The sequence below is a fragment of the Sarcophilus harrisii genome, chromosome 3 (genome assembly GCF_902635505.1).
Source record: "Sarcophilus harrisii chromosome 3, mSarHar1.11, whole genome shotgun sequence".
In the NCBI taxonomy this organism is placed as follows: domain Eukaryota; kingdom Metazoa; phylum Chordata; class Mammalia; order Dasyuromorphia; family Dasyuridae; genus Sarcophilus; species Sarcophilus harrisii.
Genome location: NC_045428.1, coordinates 328,134,734 through 328,153,192, shown reverse-complemented (window position 1 = coordinate 328,153,192; position 18,459 = coordinate 328,134,734). Strand labels below are relative to the sequence as shown.

At 37.3% G+C, this 18,459-nt stretch overlaps 1 protein-coding gene across 3 annotated transcripts in view; it reads left to right on the top strand.

Moving 5' to 3' along the window:
* The window catches only part of GLI2 (GLI family zinc finger 2), a 400,515-nt gene that overhangs the window by 346,262 nt on the left and 35,794 nt on the right, over positions 1–18,459 (top strand). For 2 of the 3 annotated variants that reach the window (XM_031959941.1, XM_031959940.1), the window contains exons 6-8: positions 8,719–8,920; positions 12,442–12,655; positions 15,903–16,016. In XM_031959941.1, coding sequence (XP_031815801.1) covers positions 8,719–8,920; positions 12,442–12,655; positions 15,903–16,016 — 530 coding nt within the window. The remainder of the gene's footprint in view (positions 1–8,718; positions 8,921–12,441; positions 12,656–15,902; positions 16,017–18,459) is intronic. The other variant, XM_031959942.1, reaches the window with a different exon arrangement.

The following is an 18,459-nucleotide window of genomic DNA, read 5'->3' as shown; positions in this document are numbered from 1 at the left end:
TAGATTCTTTCCCCCTTTTTTTTTTTAATTCTCTTTGTAGTATAGATCTGATTGTGATATTGCTGGATAAATATATGCCCTTGGGATATACAGTTTGATTGTCCTGTGGGCATAGTTCCAAATTGCTCTTCAAAATAGTTGGATCACAACCATTCTGGAGAGTAGTTTGGAACTATGCTCAAAAAGTTATCAAACTGTGCATACCCTTTGATCCAACAGTGTTTCTACTGGGCTTATATCCCAAAGAGGTCATAAAGAAGGGAAAGGGACCTGTATATGCATGAATGTTTGTGGCAGCCCTCTTTGTAGTGGCCAGAAACTGGAAACTGAGTGGATGCCCATCAGTTGGAGAATGGTTGAGTAATTGTGGTATATGAATGTTATGGAATATTATTGTTCTGTAAGAAATGACCAACAGGATGATTTCAGAAAGGCCTGGAGAGACTTACACAAACTGATGCTGAGTGAAACGAGCAGGACCAGGAGATCATTATATACTTCAACAACAATACTATATGATGACCAGTTCTGATGGACCTGGCCATCCTCAGCAATGAGATCAACCAAATCATTTCCAATGGAGCAGTAATGAACTGAACCAGCTACGCCCAGAGAAAGAACTCTGGGAGATGACTAAAAACCATTACATTGAATTCCCAATCCCTATATTTATGCCCACATGCAGTTTTGATTTCCTTCACAAGCTAATTGTACAATATTTCAGAGTCTGATTCTTTTTGTACAGCAAAATAACGGTTTGGTCATGTATACTTATTGTGTATCTAATTTATATTTTAATATATTTAACATCTACTGGTCATCCTGCCATCTGGGGGAGGGGGTAGGGGGTAAGAGGTGAAAAATTGGAACAAGAGGTTTGGGCAATTGTTAATGCTGTAAAGTTACCCATACATATAACCTGTAAATAAAAGGCTATTAAATAAAAAAAAAAAAAGAAATTAAAAAAAAATAGTTGGATCAGTTCACAACTCTATCAATAATGCATTCTTGTCCTAGTTTTTCCATATCTTTTCCAACTTTTCTCTGGAATACTAATTTATCATTGTGTTGATTAGAGTTCCTAAGTCTTTCAAAGTATGCTTGTACTTAAAATAGTATTGTTATTGTTCTAGTTCTGTTACTTCTCTTTGCATCAATTCATGCAACTGTTTTTAGGTTTCTCCAAAACCACTCCCTTCATCATTTCTTAAAGCACAATAGTGTTCCATTATACTCACCTACCACAACCTACTCAGCCTTTTCCCAGATGATTGGGTAACTCCTCAGATTCCTAATTTTTTGGCATAACAAAAAAAGGTACTAAACATATTTTTGTGCATCCTCAGAGTTTTGAAGATTTTTAAATTTGCTTTTGTAGATGTTGTTTTTGCTTAGAACTAATTCCTCCTTTAATATATTCTTTCTTTTATTTTCTTGGTTTCTTCCTTTCTATCTTGCTTTCTTTTTTGCTTGCTTCCTTCCTTCTTTCCTTTCTTCTTCTCTCCCTCTCTTCCTCCCTTCTTCCATCAGTCTTTTTCTTTTTCCCTCCCTCCCTTCTTTCCTTCCTTCCTTCCTTCCTTCCTTCCTTCCTTCCTTCCTTCCTTCCTTCCTTCCTTTCCTTTTTTTCTTTCTTTCCCATTTCCCTCTGATTCCATGTTGAATGAAATTTTTTTCTGTATCTGTGTCTGTACATGTACATTCTTCCCTCCTTTGACCAATTCAGATGAGATTCAAGTGTCACACATTTCTCTCCTTCTTCCTTGTCTGTATAGACTTCTAATTGTACATCCCAATTATGTGAGAGGACATTCCCAGTTCTCTGTCTCCCTTCTCTCTAGTGTATTCCTCTTCCTTTCCCTTTCTATTTCTCTTTTATGATGATCATACATAATGGAACCATTCCCAGGGTCTCAAAACAAGATTTTGTATTTCATCCTGGTGGCGATAGTAAACCCTTATAGTTTATTGAGTAGAAGAGTGACAATGTCACTTTGGCAGCTGAGTGGAGGATAGATTGTAACAGGGAGAGACTTGAGACAAAAATACCAAACACAAAGCAATGGCAATAGTCTAGATATGAGATAATGAGGACCTGCACCAAAATAGTGGCTGTGAGAGTGTAGAGAATCTCCACAATCTCTGTAATCCTGAAACAACCTCCTTGTTCCTTCTCACACCACATCTAGGCCTTTTCAATGGTTGTCCCCCATACCTGGAATGGCTTGGCCTCCATAGCTTCCTTCAAGACTCAGCTTAAATCCTACCTTCTCCAAATACCTTCTTTCTGAGAAAAGCTTCCATTTACATTGCATGCATCTTGTAATCCAGTTATATGTATGTTTTTTCCCCAATTATAATGTGTCCTTTGGGAGGGCAAAGGCAAAGGCTAAAAACCTCAAAGAAGGGCAAAAGAAGTTATCCCTAACATTTAGCATAGTGTTAGGCACACAGTAAGCACTAAATAAATGCTTGTGAGTGACTAAGTCCCTATTGTGTACAAGACACTATGATTACTATTTGTGACTATTTATTTTGTCATTCAACAATGAGGCATAGTTCAAAAAATACTAGGTTTAAAATTTCAGAAGGTCTGGATTTGATTCCTGCCTCTGCCACTTAATAATTGTGTGTTCTCAGGCAAACAAGTCATTTAATCTCTTTGGGTTTCATTGTCCTCTGTGAAATGAAGAGTCTAAACTAGATGATCTTTAAATCTTTTTTTAGTTCTAAGCCTGTAATCCTAGAAAAATGGTATGGCCTAATGGATAGAGCATGGGCTTAGTGTCAGGAAGATTGAAGTTTGAGTTTTACCCAGCTCAGATACCAATTAGCTGTGTAGTGTGGGCAATTCATTTAACCACCTCTGATCTTCAGTTGCCTCCTCTGTAAAATGTAGAAAATGAGATATAATAAATGAAATTCTGAAATGTAAAAAGTTCTATGAATGTAAAAGTAAAAAGGGCCACTGTGATAGGTTCAGTGAGAGAGAAAATGAGGGGAAAATATAATTTTTATAATGCTTTAAGATTTGCAAGGCACTTTGTAAATAGGATCTCATTTGATCCTCCCAATAACTCTGAGAGGAAGGTGTTAATCTTTTTATTCTCTATTTTATAGATTAAATTACTTGCCCAGGATTACAGAGCTAGTTAAATGTCTGAGGTCATATTTGAACTCAGTCAGTTGTTCCTGACTCCAGGAGTTTACAGGCTATTTGGAAAGCCAAGACAGTGGAAGGGTCAAATAACAATCCCAGAATTGAAGCTAGTAATGTATTATTGCCCAAAGAATAGTAAAAGTAACAAGTATCTATGGATTAAAAGGAGAAAGGAATGAGTATGACCTGGGTGAGTTGAGGAAGATGTCACAGAACTTGAGCAGAACTTGAAAGGATAAGGAGGATTTCATTGCATAAAAAGAAAAGAAGTTGTTTACTTGGGTGGGTGGGAGGTGAGCGTACACATGCATTTTTGCACACTCAGGAATTTTTATCAGTATCAGTAGTGCAAAGGTGAGAAGAGAAAGTAAGAATCTTATTCTTAGTGAAATGGAATGTGTATTTAGGGATTCAGTGAAAGATATATTGTAATTTTTAGAGAGGTAGAGACTTTTCCTGAGAGCCTGGGAATCCTGGGAGAAAGAAAGAGGTGAAAAGTAGACAGGAAACTGTGCGAAGGAGATAAAGGCATAAATGTGGGAGGTTAGGGATAGAGAAAGGGAAAAAGGGAGAAGAACAAAGAAAATCCACTGGGCCAGTTGGAAGTTTGAGAAGGTCAGCATTATACTTACAAATTATTTCAAGGCTGCTTAGTTTTCCAAATGAGAGAAGCAGGAATAAAACTTGCCCCTCTTGAAGTAAAGGAAATATTCAAAAGTATAATATGATGATACTATGGGAGTCACAGCAGAGCTGGAGAGTAGTATGGGGAAAAAAGGGTCAACAACTTTTTTCTACAGAGTAACTATTGATAATAGCCACAAACTGCAGCTGATGAGAGATGAGAGCCTAAACTCTGAGCTGTCAGATGTGTCACACAGTGTGTGTGTGTGTGTGTGTGTTTAAATATACTTTTATTTCCAAGTTCCCAGAGTCTCAACATTCTCATGAATTGATTACTCAGCATAGTGCAAGTACTTCCTTCCCTTTTTATTTCTCCCACACAAGCTCATGCAAGTCTTCAGCAAGTCCCAAATGCACCTTGTGTAAGTTGGCTTCCTTTCCCAACCTCTCATTCATAATCAATGGAAAGGCCTTTTGTTGTCCTTCTAATTCTCTCTGCATCCCTAAAAGGGCCAACCGTTTAAAGGCTAAAAACCTCAACCATTCACCCAATCTGCTGGCCAAGAGCATCGGGAGGCCAGCCAAAGCTCTTGATTAGCTGGTGTTTTTAACAATGGAACCCATGCTAAGAGCCATGTGACATCTGCTGTCCCTGGGTGCCCTGCATACCCACTTTTATTTCTGGAGGTGGGAGCAACAGGCTAAGGAAAAGTTCTCTCTCTACAGGATAATCCTAGAATGACTTATTCAAGTAGCACTGAACATTCCTTCATTAAGGAATGATATAAGTACCCTGTTTTCAGCAAAGCACTCTGCTAAATATCCAGGGGAATTTACAAGGATAATTAAAATATACCTGCCTTCATTGAGTTTGTCATCTAGCACTGAGGCACAAAACATGTTCAGAAACATAATGTAGTAGAAATAAAGGCTAAATCTTGAATTTTAAAACCTAGATTTGAATATAGGTTGTAATATTTACTTACTGTATAACTTGGGTTGGCACTTGGCTCTCTGGGCTTAAATTTCTTTATAAAGCTAGGGGATCCAATAGCATGCTTTAAAACATTCCTATGAACCTATATATTACCCTAAAAACATAATTAACTATATTATAACCCCCCAATAGGATATGAATAAAAGTCAAATTGAATCAGCAAGCATTTATTAAGTTTTTGCTAAATAGTAGGTACTTGCAAAGTACTGGGGACACAAAAAAAAAAAAGAATCCTTCTTCTCAAGGAGCTCACGTTCTAATGGGGAAGGCAATGTAAAGACAATATAAAAATAAGATATGCGAGAGCAAGTATTAAGGAGGACCATGAAAGACTTGTGAAAGAAGCTGGGATTTTAGCTGAGTCTTAAAGGAAGCCAGAAGGCAGAGATGAGAAATGAGAGTATTCTAAGCATGTGATTCAGCCAGTGAAAGAGAAGAACCAAGTATTAGCTTTGACTTGTTTAAGGGGTGGCTGTTTCTGGACTAATTATCTCCTAAGGTCATTATGAGTAAAGAACCTATTTAGAAACCAAATTTTATTAGTTCATTTAAGGGTAATTAGGTCCTGGGAAGTTGATTCATGATAACCATAGTCACATGAGATGGATTTATAAACCAAAATACCAGTTTATTAATTTATAGGGGGAAATGGTGCTGTTTTCATGGGTATTGGAATATACAAGTTAGTCAACTATCTCCCAGAGGCAGTCACACAATGACATAAAAGAATCTGGGTTCAAACCTGCTTTCAACACTTACTACCTATGTGACTTAAGTGGGCAAGTCATTAAAATTGTCAATTTTCTCTTCTTGAATAAAAAAGGAGTTGGACTTGATCTCAAAGAATCCTTTTACCTCAGTATCTATAAACTACTTATATGAAGAGAGAAACCTTTTTGGTAAACTGAATGAAGATCAGAAGGTGGCTTAAGAATCAAGAGCCAGAACAAGGAGATATAAATGATATAAAGATAATGGTAATCAAACTAAGGTGGAGGCTTGGTTAGCCCACCTTTTTCTCTATAAAGATAAATGTGCTAACACATCTCTATATTTGTCAGTGGGCTATATGGCATATATTTTCTCTCAGGAAGAGTGATTCTGAAATTCTAACTATTTGTATTCCCTTTTTTTTAAAAATTCCATGCAAACCCTAAACTCTTTTGTTCGCAGTTGCTATTATACAATACCCCTATCATTGTCTTAACTTTCTTCTATATGTAACAGTTCTCAGGTTACTGTTTATTTTATACTGATCTTAGGTTGACCATCTCCTGATGGAACAATAGCAAAGCACTTTATTTCTTCTCTCATTCACTCAGTTTTTTCTAAGGTATAATCAAACATTTATAGCATCAGTAGCCACTAAGTTATGTTCCCCTCTGGGTGAAATCCATAGGAGTTAAAAACTTTGGTTAACTAAGTCCAAAAATGGTAGATCCAGAGGAGACCAATTCCTTTATTTGATATATGAGGTGCATTAACTTGCCCCCAGTAATATATAGATCTGAGGAACTAAGGTCACCTGATTCTTATTTCCAGGGGATTTTTACTAAACCATGTTGTTTCTGCTTTTCCAAAAAAGCATCAACAAAATCATGATTAAATTAAATTAAGTTAAATAAGTGTTATTATAGAGAAAAGGTATTCAAATTATTGAGAAAGTTTCAAATATTCAATAATATGATAAAATCTCTGCCAATTAGGGCTTTTTAGATATGAGAATATTTTTAAAGATAGACTAAAAAACATAAATTGTATAAGCACAATTTAATAATTGACAATGATTTAGTGAGTATCAATTATGTATATACTGAGTGTTGTAGCGGGTCAGAAAAGTCAGCATTTGTTATGGACCTTACTCTCCAGAAATTTTCATGCTGGATGATGGTGATAGCACTTATTAGTTCTTAAAGATTGGGAAAGCACTGTACAAAGATTCTTTCATTTTATGCTCACAAGTCTAGGAGATAGATATTCTCATCACCCTGAGATGAGAAAGCTGAAGCAGGCAGAGATTAAATAATTTACCCAGTCCTACAACTAATAAATGATTAAGTTTGAATTTGAACTCAATTTTTCCTGACTCCAGACCTAGTATTCTAATTCTAACTGGGAAAATTCTAACAGAGAAAAACTAAACCATTTCATTTTGCTTCTTTTAACACTGTTTTCTGCCCTTTAAGCAGAGCAACCATCAGAAGAAATTGTGGTAAAAAGGCAAGAGTCCTTGATAGAGACTTGGGAGAACAATGTTCTGGTCTAAATTTTTCTACTACCTTGATACGTGGCCTTGGGGAACTTTCTAGTCAGTCAATCAGCCAATAAACATTTATTAAGTACCTAATATATATCAGATACCTTGTGAAGCACTGGGGATACAAAAAAGGGGCAAAGATAATCCCTTCACACAATCTAATGAGGGGAGACAACATGCAAAGAAATTTATACAAAGCAAACAATAGATGGGATAAATAGAAAAAATTAATAAATAAAGTCACCAGACTTAAGAATTCTAGTTAGACAAAAAATGGTAAAGTTTCCTGGTGGAAGAAATTTTAATTGAGATTTAAAGAAGATTGAGGTCTCAGTTCTTTTCACCTGTAAAATGGGAGAAACAGGGAAGAAGTTAGACTGAATAATCTCTCTAGTGTCTTCCAACTCTATGAATCTGTGACTTATAAAAGTGAAGTTTTCAGTTGGAAGCATAAGCATTAGAAGTATATTGTACTGAAGCAGGTAGGTGGTGCAGTGGATATCATACCAGTCCTGGAGTCAGAAGAACCTGACTTCAAACAATTGATACTTATTAGTTGTGAGGACAAGGAGGAGGAAGAAGAGAAGGATGATAAGAAGGAGGAAGAGGCAAGAAGAGGGAATAGAAAGAAGGAGGAGATGAGGAAGAAAAAGGAAAGAACAAGAGCAAGAAAGAAGAAAAGTATTGTGCAAATTTTCTCACATTTGGATATTAGCCATGATATTTTTCATCCATTTATGTGATATTATACATGTTATATGTATACAAAACATCACATATGTAGTGCATCTTATTTGCTATAATAAAAAGGAAAGATAGCCTAGAATAGTTCTGGATCCTCAAGAACTAATGATGGTTTAGAGGAGATGCAAAGGATGCTACTAGTTTTCAAGAACCAGAGTAGAAGAGAGACAAGTTTGAGCTTTGCTTAATGAAAATACCTCAACATTGGCAGTTGATATACTTGGATTCAATACTTGCTCCACCATTTAACATCTCTGTAACTATAAGCAAGTGGTTTAAACTCTGAGACTCTCAGGTTCCTATGTGTAACTATACCTAATTCTCAGGGCTACTGGGAAAAAAGGAAAGCATTTTGTAAACCTTAAATGCTATAGAAATGGAAGGTATTATTATAACATATTATAAAAATTCAGGCTATGATCCAGCACACCTGCAGATGAGTGAAGCAGTGCCTTCAACACTATACTTAAAAGCAAGAAGGCTTGAGTTCAAATTCATCTTCAGACATTTAATAGCTATGTGATCCTAGGCAAGTCCTAGAATTTGCCTGTTTGCCTCAGTTCCCTCATCTTAAAATGGGGATAACCGTAGCACTTTTCTCATAGGGTTATTGTGAGATAGTATTCATAAATTATTTTGTGAACCTTCAAACACAGAATAAATGCTAGCTATAACTATGTATTCTTTTAATAGAGTCTCTGTTGTTTGGCAGGGACTGGGTCTTATGCCTTCTTGTATAAGGTAAACTCCATAAGGTCAGGGACTTCTTTGTTTTTATCCTTATATGCCTTGTACTGAACACAGTACCTGGCATGTAACAAGCATTTAATGTTTGTTGAATTTAAGTTAATTGACTGGGTGGTTTGTTTTAAAGGTTCTTTCATCCCCACAGAAAGCATTTCAGACTAACTAGCTCTGCCTTTGCTCTTTCTTCTGCAGTGTCCAGATTTTCCAGTCCCCGGGTGACCCCAAGGTTAAGTCGCAAGCGGGCTCTGTCGATCTCCCCACTCTCAGACGCCAGCATTGATCTCCAGACAATGATTAGGACCTCTCCGAACTCTCTGGTGGCTTACATTAATAACTCCCGAAGCAGTTCAGCAGCTAGTGGTTCTTATGGGCATCTGTCTGCAGGGGCAATCAGGTAAAAGAGAGAGAATGGCGCATATTTGATCTTTGGTTAAGGAATTAATGCCTAGTACCTCTTGAACTTGGGAATCTCCGGAGTCAGGGGAACAAGTTCTCAGGTGCCAGTCTAATTCAGTAAGTTTAACTACTATACCTCAGAGATCAGAAGCTTTGGTCTGGGGGAATTTGGTGGGAGTGGTATTTAATTGGTTCTTTGAACTGTGGAAGATGGACAGCAAATGCTTTTATAGATCAGCATAAAAGTAACTTTTCCCATTAATGTTTCCTTAAAGATTAATGATAAAGAATCCGGTAGCCTTCTGTGGGATTCATCCTCAGTTCTGACTTATTGGGATGGGGGGGGGTGTAAAATCTACTTTTGAATGTATACTCCTCTCTTTTAATGTGAATGGTGAAATTGGTCAACTCCATGACAAGATAAAATTATGAAATAAGGGACACACCCCAGGTGGGTGTTTTAATTTCCACTGAATATTAACTGGGTCATTAAGCTGCCAGGTTTTCTGTTGGACCGTAACCATAGAATTTACACTAAGAAATTCTCTATCCCAATAACAAATATCCCATTGTATTATATAACAAACTACCTGTCCAAATCCTGTTGACAAAATCTTATTAAGAATCCGCCTTTCTTCCTCTCTTCCTGTCTGTGTAGTCTTTGGTCATTCTCTTAGTAAGAATCTCACTCCATAACACATTAGACTAAAAAAAAGTCAACTTATTCTTCAGAGTCTGAAGAGCAGTGAGACAATAAAAAATGCTGGGAACCTTAATGAACTTCTACCCTTTGACCTTAGGGTAAAATCGATTATAACCCATTATCAGTTATTCTTGGGAGTCTGGCTTAGCTGTTATAAATGGTACCTGAAGTAGTGATGTAGGCAAGAATCTCCATCAGCCATGTTCTTCTGTAATATGGGAAACAAGCTATTAGTAGCTAAATAGCTGGAGCCCCCCTCTTTCTGTTCTCACACATAGAATGTCAAGATCTCTATGTTGATCTCACCTAATGCTTTAGAAGAGAAATAAAGGCTATCTCCATTTCATATACATGGTGGGTAGAGGAAAGGACATTTGTGAGAGCTCTGAGGTAGGAACTGATAGAAATGGAATGCTCTGGAAATGGAATGTTCTGGCCACATACCTTCACATCCTCCTACCTAGCTTTGGCCTGTATGATCCAGAAGGAAAAAAAAAATCATATCGCAGATTCTAAGGAAAATTAGGAAGAAAGGCTTAAATAAAACCAGGTAGGGAAAACTAAATTAAATTTAGTAAGTCATCCCTCCCTTCCTTATTCTTTTTTTGTTTGGCTTAATGAAAAAATCGTATCTAGAAGGAAACTTTGCGTACTCAGTATTAGCAGACCTTTTTATACTCTTAGTCCAGAGAACTGAAACGAAAGGAAGAACTAATGTGGCTTGTGGATAGAAGACAAGTGAGAAGTGTTAATGGTTAGATTTTGCAGCCAGGGCAAAACATGCAAAAGGCTGAAGAGGTCTTTTTGGTGTTGTTTATTTGTTTTGCTTTTTAATTAGAGTGTGAGATAAGATAAGTTCCATGCTTACAACCACCTCTGGCACCAACAGTTTATAGCCAGGCACAGAGAACTATGTATTCAAGCAGCTAAAAATTCAAATAATCAAATGTTTGAGGATTAAAAAAATTTTTTTTACTAGTTATGTGAAGTTGTCCAATTTACTTAACCAGTTTCAAAATCTCGGACTAGATTATAGGCTTCTAACATTCCTTTTAGCCCTGAAACTATTTATGTTATTTATTCTGGACTTTTCTGAAAAAGAAAACAATATACAAAGATTTGTACAAACAAGCCACTTTTAGGGGGTGTCAAAGGCAACACAGACCCAATTTCATCTTCAGCAATTTCACTTTTGCAGTGTCATACAGTGGTAACATATTCAGACTGATGGCTCTAAGAGCCTTGAAGTGTCTCAGCAATGAAAGATCCAGTTATCTGGATTATTTAAGAGTGTATTTTGCTTATTTTTTTATGCACTAAATTCTCTGAAACTCAGTGACTCATATAGAATATACAGGATAATTCTGTTTTCTGTGATATTCCATAAAAAGGACCCCTTGGGGCAGCTAGGTGGCACAGTGGATAGAGCACCAGCTCTGAAGTCCAGGAAGACCTGAGTTCAAATATGGTCTTAGACACTTAACACTTCCTAGCTGTGTGACTCTGGGCAAGTCACTTAACCCCAGTTGCCTCAGCAAAAAAAAAAAAAGAAAAGAAAAGGACCTCCTCAATCCCTGGACAATGAAAATCTTTATTTGCAATGTGATTTTTATAGCTTGACATTTCATTTCAATAGTATGCTGCCTGATAACTATGGAGACTAATTGCATCTTCATCATGAGTCAGTCAACCAACCGACAAGTATTTATTTATCATCAACCATGTGTCTAGCATGTGGCATAATCAAAGAGCTATAAAGGATGTAACTTATAAACTGTGTAATTTTGGTCAAGTTATTTAACCTTTGGGCTTTGGCTTCCTTGTCTGTAAAATGAGGGAGAAGAGTTAAATCATATTTCAAAGTTACTTCCAACTCTAAATCTGATACTATCATCCTATATTCTCAAGGCATTAATAATATATTAAAGAGATGAAAGTCACATTTAGAAAACAATTGTGTAGCAAAAAGAATTGAACTTTTTAAAATAAGACTTTAGAAAAGGAAGAGATTGATCAGTATAAGTTGGAACCAGTAGGAGAGGGGAAGGCTTACTGGAATAAAAAGGTCTTGAGCTGAGCCTTAAAAAGAGGATGTAAATAAGATTGTAAGAAGTAGGATATTCCAGATGAAGGAACAAAAGAGCAAAAGACAAAAGGTACGGTGGCATATGCAATCTAAATTGTGGAAACCAATTGCAGGAGGGGTAGGGAGAGACAGGAAAAGAACAGCAATAGATAGGATCAGCAACAGAACATAGAGTACCTTCAAAGACAAGCAAAAGGATTGGAATTTGATTGAGTGGAAAATAAGGAGCTATTGTGGGTTCTTGATCTAAGAAGTGACTTAATAAAAACAGGGTTTGGGTAGGATTTATTTCAAGGGTCCTAGGATAATTCCCATAAGGGAAATATTTCTGCCTTAACCTGGCTGCTATAAGATCAGCTACAGGTTTTCTCCATTGTTCCAAAATGATAACTTCTTACCAAGAAGTATTTCCTCCTCACCACTTCTTCCTAGTATTCCTAGTTGTTTTTTTCAAAACTTAACTTAAGCATGGGACTTTTTGCCTTCCACCTTTCAGGATATTCCCAGCTATTAGTGCTTTTCTCCTCCAAAATTATCTTTTTTAATGTTTAAATTATTGTATTAAATTATGTATTAAATATTCATTTTGAATATCCTTAGATATATATGTTGTCTCTCATAATAGAATGTATAAGTCTTGAGCTGTTTTTTATTTTGTATACTTGGCTTATAGTAGGAACCTAATATTTGATTCAGTAATTAATTGATCAATTCATGTTTTTTGTTGCAGCCCAGCCTTCACTTTCCCCCACCCCATCAATCCAGTGGCCTATCAGCAGATCCTGAGTCAGCAAAGGGGTCTGAGCTCAGCCTTTGGACACACCCCACCCTTAATCCAACCCTCTCCCACCTTCCCTAGTAGGCAGCACATGGCGGTCATCTCAGTCAACCCCACACCAACACAGCCCAGCAACAGCAACAACTGCCTAGCTGATTCAAACCAGGTAGGATGTTGGAAAGGGAGAAGGTATACAAGGTTAAAATGGGGGGGGGGGGGGAAGATGCTTTGTCTTTTTTTTTTTACGTGTAGGAGAAGAAGCCTTATAGAATCAGTCAAGCTTTATTTTGGACTTTTTCTTGGGATGCCAATTACTTAGAATTTCCTGATATAGATGATTTGTAAAGTGTGGAAAGAGTGCTAGACTAGAATCAGGAAAAAAAATCAGATCAAAAAGAGAAAAAATGAGAAAGAAAACAAAATGCAAGCAAACAATAATAAAAAAATGAAAATACTATATTGTGATGCAGACTCAGTCCTCACAGTTCCCTTTCTGAGTACAGATAGCTCTCTTCAACACAAGACCATTGGGACTAACCTGAATCACCTCGATTTTGAAAAAAGCCATGTCCGTCAGAATTGAACATTGTCTAATCTTGTTGTTGTTGCTATGTATAATGTTCTTTCTTCTGTTGACTCAGATTTATAAGAATACAAGCTATTCCCTAAAATTCTTAGTTATGGAAAAAGAAAAGAGAGAAGGAAAAGTATTTTGGCATTTCAAATCAATGTGGGGAGGTAAGAAAATAGAAGAATACTGATACTTTATTATTGAGGTGGTAAAGGTATTGGCTGGCAGATAAGTGTGGAAGTGGAATGGGCAGTTAAGTGGCAATTTGAGCCAAGAACATATAAGTTTAAACCCCACCTCAGACATTTTCTCATTGTGTGACTTTATATCAAGTCACTGAAACTCATTCTCAAATGAGATAACATTTGTAAAGTATTTAGCATAACATCTGGTACCAGATAGGTACTTAAATAATTCTCTCTATATTTCAGTTTCTTTCTCTATAAAATTAGAGAATCGGACTTGGTAGTTTCTAAAGTCACTCCCAGGTCTAAATTTATTGTCCTTTATCTGCTGGCCCTAAGATCAACCTAATGAAGCTTGCCAATGGATTGGTGAGGAACTTTTTTGATAATGGGTCTATGGGATCTGAGAGGCAGCTAAGTGGTACAGTATAGTAACTGATCTAGAGTCAGGAACTCATCTTTGTGAGTTAAAATCTGTCCTAAGATACTTTATATGGTGTGTGACCCAGGTAAGTCACTTAACCCCATTTGCTTCAGTTTCTCCATATATAATATGTGAGTTAGAGAAAGAAATGGCAAGCCATTTCAATATCTTTGTCAAAAAAACATCATATGGGGTCATAAAAAAATCTTGATATGACTGAAGCAGTTGAACAACAAGCAGAATCTGATCTTATTAAAAATTTGGGGGATTCAAGTGAGCAAGGAAAATTTGGGTTATGTACTTAGTTCGGGTCCCAACCTACACAAGAATTTTCCTTACCTTCATTCTGACAGTCTTTCTCTCTATGCTAAACCAGAAAATATCTCTCTGAAACTCAAAATAGAGATAGACTGCCTCTATTATGTGAATCTCTATCAATATTTTCGATATATCTTTGATATACCATAAGTTTGAATGCCACATGGGAAGAAGCTAGTGGGCTCTTGGTCAGTTCTACTCAGTACTGAGTAAAGACCAGGATGGACTATTTTCTTGCTTTCAAGGTCACTCTCGGAACTCTGCAAAATTGTCAAGATGTCTGTAAGGAGCTACTATCATCTCTTCACAGCTTACCCTTTAACTAATTTTTTAAATTCCCATGGTCATGGGAGAAAAAAGCTTGGGAGTAGAGATGTGGAGTGGACAGGAGCAGAGACATTTGCCTTAATTTTCTCATTTGTCCACCAAAATGGGATATGTTCATTGGAGGAAAGGTAATCAAAATGTGAGATATCTGGACATCATGACATTAGAACTGGTTTTAAAAAACTAGGGATGTTAAGCTAAGGAAGACTAGAATGAAGGGAAATATAATCACTATCTTCAAATATTTAAAGGGCTGTTATATGGTAGAGGGATATACCTCGTTCAGTCTTGCCTCAGAGAACAAAATTAAGAGATAGATTATACCATGATTTAATTTAAAAACAGAATACTGCTTCCTAACAATTAGAAATGTCCAAAGGTAGTAGACTAAGCTACCTTGAAAGGTCCCCACTCACCTGACATTTTAAAATGGATAACCATTTCCTGAGGATGTCATAGTGGAGACTTCTGTTCATATCCAGGATTGTCTAGTCAGGACTTCTTAAACTTTTGCCATTTGCAAATCTTTTTCACCTGAAAAATTTTTACAGGACCCTAGATATATAGATATATAAAATAGGTATACAAATCAAACATTTATTGATAACAAATCATATAGGGTCACCAACCATAGTTTAAAAAACTGTGATCTAGATGACCTCTGAGGTCACTTTCTAGACAAAGGTGGTATATTAGTTAAAAAGAGAATGGGAAGGAAGGAAGGAAGGAAGGAAGGAAGGAAGGAAGGAAGGAAGGAAGGAAGGAAGGAAGAAAAAAGAAAAGAAAAACAGAATGGCTTTTTTGTCATCTGTCCTTTGATTTACTAGTCTCTCTACCTTTCTCTCTTTCCCCTTTTCTTCTCTTCCCTCATGGACATTCTTGAACAAACATGGAGACACACACACACACACACACACACACACACACACAGAAATGCATGCATGGGCTTGGTTATCAAAGGGACAATTCCAAAATCCCGCTTATGAGTTCAAAGGGCCCCCCCCCCATTTCGTGGCTCACAGGTCAGAGCATGAATATTGTAAAAAATTATTATTAAAGCTTTTTATTTTCAAAACATATGCGTGGATTATTTTCAACATTCACCCTTGCAAAACCTTGTGCTCCAAATTTTTCCCTTCCCTTTCCTCCACCCCTTCCCCTAGATGGCAAGGAACCCAATATATGTTAAACATGTTTAATTCTTCTATACATATTTCCACAATTATCATCAGAGCATCGATTTTAAGAGTTAGACATGGATTATCTTTGATTTTTATGAGTTCTGTGACCTTGAACAAGTCAGTTCTACAGTCTGAGTCTCAGCTTATTCTTCTGTAAAATGGGAATTTTGATACAATTTGATTGTACTTCCCATTTCATGGGGATTGTTTTGAAGAGAGTACATTGTAACACTGCAGTCCTATTTAGAAACAATATTGATGATCTGCAAATCTCCCCATCCCTTCTTCCATTCACCCAACTCTATCCACTGCTGACAATCACCTCTTGCAGCCAAACAGTCGTTGGCTGCATTTCCTGGACTTTTCAGAGTTTGACCCTGACATGGGTTCTCCTCTGCTCTCTCCAGAACAAGCAAAGCAGTGAGTCAGCAGTGAGCAGCACGGTCAATCCTGTAATTAACAAGCGCAGCAAAGTCAAGACTGAGACTGAGGGGCTGACACCAGCATCCCCACTGACACAGGTAACCCCTTCTTCCCAGGCTACAAAGCCCTTTTTCTGCCCCCCTGCCCCAACAAGATTCCTGAGATTGTAGCAGAGTGATATTTTACCAATAGCACCTCCCACCTCAGATACACTGCCCCTCCCTTCTTGGTGGGTTGGTTTTATATTGATTTTCAAGAGAGCTCCAGCTCCTAGTGGGAATTACACACAAGCATGCTGGTCAAAGACTCTTACCCGCTTTCATCCATTAAATGAAATGCTATTTCTTTGGGAATTTGGATGCCTGATGTGTGGCCCAGGAAGGAAGAGGAATGGGACATTTATGTGGGTAACCTCAGAAAGTGTACTACTTGACTTGACTTTCCAGGACTGCAAAGCTAGCAGTTCTTGCGTCTCTGAACAGACATAGATCATGGAGGAAAGGAAACATGGGTCCCAAGCTCTTAGTCAGGGTTCCTTCCCAACTCAGGATGAGATTGTTTGTCACACCAGCCTTTGCAGTAAGGACACCACATTTGACACCCAGAAGGCCCCTCTAGCCTCTGCTTTCTTTCCCCTGCTTTACCACAGAGAGCTACTCTGCCGCCAATTGCATCCATTGGACCATCCTTTATCACAACTGTAAACTATCAGGCGTGCTCTGGGCACTTCATTTTCATGAAATATTGGGCTGTGTTATTGTCAGGCGAACAGAGGTGTTTGTGACAAATTCCTCTTCCCTCACGGAATCTAAAGTGGGTCTCAGCATGATGCATGGGTGCAGTGAGGCTGGCCATCATCGAGGGGCTGGCAAAATTGATGAAGATAGCGTATCAGTGAAAGATAAACATGCTAGAGTCAGCACGATTAGGGGAAGGAGGCAAGTCTCCTGAGGGAAATCTCAAAACACATCAGAAACCATACAACCTGGCAAATTCATCCAGCCAACTTGGGGCCATACCCTTACCAGGACCTTTTCTTACTACTCCCAGGTCCTTCCAACCAAATACAATCAAAATAAGACCTGAATCCCAACCTTCTCTGTCATCTAATCTTCTAAAAGCTCAGACTCAGAAGGAATGGTCACTTTTCATTTTAAGCATTTGTCAATAAATCGTGACAAATTCTTGCTTGAGTTTAGTTCCAGGTAAAAATTTTGCTTCTGAAGACAAATTTGTGGGGTTTTTTTGCTTAAAGAGAAAAAGAAAGTAAAAGAAAATTTTCCTCTTTTTTTTGGGTACCAAACAAACAAACCTGGGACAATTTTAACACTGAGGCATTAGGGAAACTCAACACATGTGCCTGAGTGCTTCTATTTCTCTCTGCTATCTTGAGATGGACTAATATCCTTTCCTGAAACTGTATTTTAATCTATAAACTACTTCCTATCATTTCAGAATTTTAAAAAATATAATTAAAGTTATTTACAATTTTCTTGGAAATCCATAAAGTTAAATCTATAGAGGATTTTTAGAAGTCATCTTGTCATTCTCTCAGGCAGCCTGCACTTAAGCCATCCTAAACACATGGGCATTGATCCCTTCTAAAGACTTTGGAGCAAGAAACTCCTAGAGCTTTCTCCTCTCACCAGTCCTGTTTAATAGCAATCCAGTACTTTCTACTTTCTTGCCAGTTTTTCTGGTATTGTTTTTTGTTACATATCAGCATTTTGTCTTTATAATGACACTTCTTGCTTTCTGCTTTCTTATGAGTTTTTCTGGTTTTGCTTTTTGTTTTTTAACATATCAGCATTTGTCTTTATAATGACACTTCAGAAAGAATGCATCAACTAAAACAGGCTCTTTTGAAGAACTAAGCAGGAATGAATCTTAGAAGATCTGTTTTTCTCTATCATTCTGCTTAAAATCAATGCTCACTAAAGAGACTTTAATTTCAATATCCTTTCCTTTTGAAAGCAGAAACTGAACATTAAATGTGAGCCAATGAATTTTGGCAAAATAAGATCCTGGGTGGTCAGATCCTGCCTTTAACTTCCATTGTTGGTCCCAGTGGAATCAGTGGGAGTTATGGATTTAATCTCTTTTGGGAGTTGTCCTCTTAAAACTCAAATAAATGCTTCTCCCAGGAGGCTATTCCAAAAGCAAAACATTTTTTGGTTGTCATCTGAAGATCATTTTAAATTTAATACAAGCTTTTAAAACATCTGTCCCTGGAGAGCAGGAGGTAGCTCCTTGTAGTGCTCTGGACAGAAACTAGCTAGCTCACTTGGCTTGAGTGAAAAAAGCAGGTCTAGCTTGCAGAAGTGCCTTTTTCTCTACTTTGATTTTTTTCCTCTTCTCCCCCCCCCCCCACCTTCAGCCACTCAGTGGTGTTAAGTTCTATTCTCCTTTTTTGCATCAAAACATGTGCCTAGGAGAGGCTCTGACATTACACTTGATTGGAAATTTTATGTCACTGTATTAGGGTGTTTGAATCGAGCTTCCTTTCTAGTTAATATTATAGGATGAAAGAGTCAAAAAGGA